Source organism: Ailuropoda melanoleuca, chromosome 5 (genome assembly GCF_002007445.2).
Source record: "Ailuropoda melanoleuca isolate Jingjing chromosome 5, ASM200744v2, whole genome shotgun sequence".
Lineage (NCBI taxonomy): Eukaryota > Metazoa > Chordata > Mammalia > Carnivora > Ursidae > Ailuropoda > Ailuropoda melanoleuca.
Genome location: NC_048222.1, coordinates 74522810 through 74528355, shown reverse-complemented (window position 1 = coordinate 74528355; position 5546 = coordinate 74522810). Strand labels below are relative to the sequence as shown.

The 5546-nt window shown below is 58.4% G+C and overlaps 1 protein-coding gene across 1 annotated transcript; it reads right to left on the bottom strand.

The window, feature by feature from the left end:
* Positions 1–610: 610 nt before the first annotated feature.
* Positions 611–4479, bottom strand: NKX2-6 (NK2 homeobox 6). The gene is made up of 2 exons (XM_034660172.1): positions 4197–4479; positions 611–1236 (listed from the first exon to the last, which is right to left on the bottom strand). Exons 1-2 carry the CDS (start codon positions 4477–4479, stop codon positions 611–613), a joined length of 909 nt encoding a protein of 302 aa, XP_034516063.1.
* Positions 4480–5546: the final 1067 nt, after the last annotated feature.

Here is a 5546-nt window from a genome sequence, read left to right as displayed (position 1 = left end):
TGAGAGCAGCCTGGGGGGAGGGGTGGGGGCAGAGGAGGGGGGGAAGAGTAGTTTAAACTCCCAGGAGGGCTTGGCTCCCGCAATAGTCCCTCTCCCTAACCTCCTGGATCCTTCCCTTCCCCCGCTCGTCGCTCGAATTTCCACACTTCACTCCGCTACTTTTCTCATTCATCCGTACCTCTTGGCTTTAATGGAGGATCGAGGTCCGCTAGAGCACGCCCCCCCCCATTCACACCTCCTCCCCCCACCCCGGGCCAGGCCCCCGGGGTGCTGCACACAAATTAGAGAGCCTATCAACCTGCCTCAGTACTGCCCCAACACCCGAAACTGCCAGCCACCTTAGACTTTCCTCCCTCCCGGTGCTGCTTTTCGGGAAGCCCGCGAAGGCCCCGCACGCACGCTTTATATCCCTGGGAAGAAGAATGTCCCCAGTGCCTCAGCGGGATGGCCTGTTGGGGGCAATTCTCAGTTCCAGGGATTGCTCAGGGAGAAGGGCCATCGGGTCGCCTATTCCCTGCATCGCCGCCGCGGCTCATCCCGGCCGGAGCCGATCTGCGGAGAGGCTGGAACCGAGCACCGGGACACGGGGGACGCACGGAGCGCAGGCGCCTCACCAGGCCCTGACACCCTGTAGCGGGGCGGGCAGATGGCTGTGCGGGCTGGCGCTGGGGCCACCCCCAGCGAAGCCTGCGCGGCCCAGAGGTGCGGGCTGCGGGGGACCCGGGGGCGCATCCGCGTAGCCACCGCCGTAGCCCGCACCGAAAGGAGCGCCGGAGTAGCCGCTGTAACAAGAATAGGGCGCCGCGGTCGCGCTGTAGGGGCCAGGAAAGGCCGGCGCGCCGGGGCCCAGGCAGGGCTTGCCATCCCGCACCAGCACGGGCACCGCCACCCGGCGCGGCGCTAGGGGGTGGCCCGCCAGTTCTAGGGACTTGTCCTGGCGCTGTCTCTTGCACTTGTAGCGCCGGTTCTGGAACCAGATCTTGACCTGCGTAGGCGTGAGCTGCAGCGCGCTGGCCAGGTGCTCGCGCTCGGGTGCCGACAGGTACCGCTGCTGCTTGAAGCGCCGCTCCAGCGCCAGCACCTGCGCCTGCGAAAAGAGCACGCGCGGCTTCCGTCGCTGCCGCGCCTTGGGCTGCTCGGTGCCGTCCCCGCGCGCGCCGATGCCAACGTCGCCAACGCAGCGCTCTGGCCCCCTGGTCCCGCCGTGGAGGGGCGGGGCTGCGCTGAGGCCAGGCTCTAAAAGCACAGGAAGGAACAGCGTCAACGCCCAGCCTCAGGCTTACCTGAGCAAGTCTCACGTTGTTTTTAAGGTTCTCCCCTCTCCCCTGGTAGCCTCCACTTCACGGGCCCTTCTAGCCCCTCTACTGACCCCTCCCCCAGTCCCAGGAGGGTCTGAACGTTCCTTTCCCCCAAGCTCTGTCACGATTGTACCTGCAAGCACGTATGTAAATTGTGACACTCTAGGGTCTCCGGTGTGCAGCGGTTTCCCAAAAGGTAGTTGAGCAGGAGTTTAAGACAATTTCATTTTCTTAGAATGTCTGTGTATGGGTGGGGTAGGGAGCGATTCGCTGTGATTCGATTCTAAAGTGTGGTCGAGTTTGGGGGAGTTTTTGCCGCAAGAACCAAGTGCGAATCTGGGAGACTATTAGATGTAAATTGACTTTGAATTGCCCTTGGTGGAAAGGAGGGCGTGGAGAAAGGGGGAGAGAGAGAGAGAGAGAGAGAGAGAGCGAGCACGCGAGCAAATGACAACTTGGTGACGTGATTGCCCGTGGGTTCCTGTCTGCCTGGTTATTTGCGGTGGTCCCGCGCGCATCACGGGGTATTCCGATCCTAGTTCAGGGCGGTGTCCAGAGTACCTCCCACCTTCATCCCACCTTTGCACACACCCTTGTCTTTTTGGTCATCAATTGCTCCACCGGTACCAGGGACCCTTCCCATCTTTCTTGGATGTGATGATGTTCTGTAATCCAAATTAGCAAAATAAAATAAAGGTGAACAAAATATTTTTCTGACTCCTGATTCTTGGCTCGGAAACTGAAGGTCTCTTGGAGGTACCTACAAAGTTTAGATCCACACTTGTTTTTTGTTTTTTAAAGCAGCCTTTTCTCCTGGGGGGGGGGTCTCTGCTAAGGTGACATTGGTTTTCCTCTGACTTCCTCTCCTCCTGGGTGGTGCCCTAGCCGATCACCCTGAAGCGGCTGTGCCTGAAGTCCTCCAAAATACAGCCTTTCTTTCCTTCCCTTCTTCCCACCTCTCTTCTGTCTTGGCTAAGCTCTGTTTCAACCCAAGGATGGGTAGAGAGGAAAGGCTTAGTTTTCATGGGAAAACACGCCAGGAGAAACCAGGAATGTGGAGTGGCTGCAAGTTCATGGTGGGGTGAAGCACCTAATTAGAGAAGGTGCGGGTTGGAACCTGACTTCAAATCCCTAATGTCAGTGACACAATCTCCTGGGGGCTGGTGATGAAGCTGTTTGGTATTTGAAGTTTGAGGAAATAAAAACTTCTTCAGAGAAGCCTGTGCCCAGAGAAACTGAAGACATTTCTCAAAGGGGAAAAATATGGACTGGAGTTTTATTCTTAGCAAATTGAAAAGTAACAACTGACCTTCAGCAACTCTTTGCAACTAGTAGGACCCCATTTGAGAGTCGCTGACCAGGAAGGCCATGGGGCTGTGTGGCACTCGGGTAAGTACCAGCGCCCTGCATCCTCCTCATCACCGTCTGGAGCCCCTCTCACCCTGCGCCCTTGAAAGCAGGGTGGTTTAGCTGGGGGACAGATGAGGTGCACGGGATCTACCAGGAAGTTTCGATCATTGCAGCGGTCCTGGGCTTGGTTCCTGGAGCGGGGTGCGGGCCCCTTCTCGGCGTCCAGGTCAGTCAGCCACTTAGGACATGCTGCCCAGGGTTCGCCAGAGGAGGACTGCGCTGCTTGCTCGAGCCTTCGGCTGCTAAGTGACAGCTATGGGCCGAGGACTGTGACTCTTTCTCAGCAAGGCCAGAGTGAATGAGGAATTGGCTGAGCAGCTCTGAGGGAATTAGTGTTCGGAGTTCACTGCAGAAAACCCACAGACTTCTCTGTGAACACACGCAAAGTTTTATCTTCTCCAGGCTCCTGGAGTTGATGAATGACCAGGCTACCACCAGTCAACGAACAACTGCGAGCTAGCCCCTTTAGTTAAATTCGTTTGAGTCTTGAATGGATGGGCCATGGCACAGCCTGGCAGAGGAAGGCCGACTGGGAGGCCTCGCTGGGGCCCCCAGAGGCGCACCGGGAGGCTGCAAACCGAGGTGCGGATGTTTGTCGAGAGGAAGAGAGGCTTTTTCATCCCTCTGAAAGTCATGTCGAGAGACTCTACTGTGGAAGCTTCCCGCGTTGCAGGAGACAAGGCAACACAACTCACTGCCCGCTCCTTCCTTCCTGCCCTTGGACGCAGGCGTCGGGGCCTCGCTGTCCGCTCCCGAGGTTGTGCTTTCAGAGACCAGGAGCCCAGACTCCCGGAGTCGTCTCCCAGAGCAGGGAAACTGGAGCTGCTCTTACCATGCTCCCAGACGCTAAGGATCTGCTGCCAGCGCTCGAAGGGCCATCGGGCCGAGGGACTCAGATATTACCGGATCTGGTAGCCACCTCTCATTGTCCGGACCAGGAATCCGGGTGGAGGCTTGACTGGGTTGGCCAGGCGCCTTAGCAAGCCACAAGAGAGGGCTGAGACTGACCCCAGAGCCGGCCGAGTTTCCACCCCCGGGCGCTCGGCTGCTTCTGGTGGACACTTTAAGGTAGAGAGACTCGGACATGGCAGGGAAGTCTGGTGGCGATGGATCAACAGCTACGATACTGTAGAGGGTTTCGCTGTAAGAATGAGAAGCTGGAGTTTCTGGGAAGTGTGGCTGTGAGTGGGGGTGATGCGTTTTTGGGAATCAGAGGACAGGCTGTGGAAACGCCTAAGATGCGGGACCTTATTTTGTTAGGGGCGCGGGAAGCACACTGGATGTTTGGAGAGGATGGTAGAGGGGGCTGATAGATCTGTCATTTGAAATTCTCAAATAAGAGAAAATGGGGCTAGGCCCTAGAGGCAGGAAAGACCCGGAGATGCGCGTTACCCGCACACGCCAACTGATAGTGACCCCCCCCCCCCCCCCCCCCCCGCCAAGCCGTGATCTCCGGGTAGGAGCCAAGACCTGAGCTCGCGCACTTACGTGGCTCCCCCACCGGTTCCGCGTCCATCTCCGTGACCGTCTCACAGGGACCACCAGGAGACCCCGGTTCGTCCAGCCTTCTGCCGCTGTCGTCGCCGCCGGCCCTGCAGGTGCTGGAAACCTCTGCCTTTCGCGGTTCTGGGACCAGTCGCAGACACTGAAAGCTTTCAGGGCTCCTCCGTGCCCCCCGGAGTTGCAAGGATTCGGAACAAATCTGCTCTCGCTCCAGTCTCAGGATGTCATTGACCGAGAAGGGGGTGGAGGTGACAGGGTTCAGCAGCATCCTGAAGGCGGAGGAGGCGGGGCTGGGGTGGACCCCGACCCCAGGAGCGCAGCGCCCGGAGCTTTCCTGTCTTGTCGCTGCAAGCACCGCAGACCCGAGGTCTGGGGCAGACGCCCAGTATCCAGCACTACGCCCTCCTCTGGGCCATCCCTGCCGGCGGGGTGACCGAGGCCAAGTGACGAGATCGCCGACGCTCATTGGTCCGGGCGGAAACCACGTGCTAATCCGCACCTTTCTCACCCAAGCGCTTTCTTCCCATGCCTTCTAATTCCTCTCCAACCCTCAGCCACCTTCCAGAAAGGTTTGGTATGTTTAGACGGTTCTCAAAAGCGAGGGAAACGGGAGAGAGTGCTGTGCGCGACTAGTCTCTCGATGAATACGGTACAAGCAGGAGATGCCAAAGTCAATCCCAGGCCCAAGGGGGTGCTCCTAGAGGACTTGTGAGCTTGGCGGGGGTGGGGGGGGCGTGGAACTCTTGCTCTGCAATTCAAGCTTGCCCATCCCGGCTTGCCTTAACTCAATTTTCCGCTCTTCGTTCAAGGAAGACTGAGGTGGAGACAGCTGGGCACCCATGGGATTGGAGGAAAACGCTGGAGTCTTAGTGGGCGCAGGTGGGGGGGGTGCCCTCCGGGGAGGGGACTGGATCCAGGGAACAGAGGCTGGGCGGCGGAGAAGCCAGTCTTGACCCGTCTATGGTTTAATCTATAGATTAAACGGGAAACTTATCTCTTAGAGCAGAATTTGGATCTGGGGAACCCAGATCGGCCACTTCCTAGGAGGAGCCTCTCAGCTCTGGGCGGGAAGAAAGGGCTAGGAAGTTATACTGGGGGCCCCCCTGGCCTCTGCAGGCTCCGTGAGTGGGTGGGGAGGAGGAAAGGTAATAACCCCAAGCCCTCCCGAAGGTGCCAGACAGAGCCTCACCTTGCCCTTCCTCTCCCCCAGTTCCCTCCCTCACTCTCCTTTATTCTCCCTAAAGTTGATTGTTTTCAGCGTTCGTGTCCCCCTTCCCCCACCCCCAAAGGGTGGGAAGTTTTGACCATCATTGGATCTTCAGAAAAGCTCCTGGC

What these genes read in the sequence shown, in the direction of transcription:
- NKX2-6 (XM_034660172.1), bottom strand. Translation starts at nt 4,479, where the DNA reads ATGCTGCTGAACCCTGTCACCTCCACCCCCTTCTCGGTCAATGACATC. An exon ending in GGAACCGGTGGGGGAGCCAC is followed by an intron (nt 1,237 to 4,196) that starts GTAAGTGCGCGA and finishes CTGTGCTTTTAG; the next exon opens with AGCCTGGCCTCAGCGCAGCC.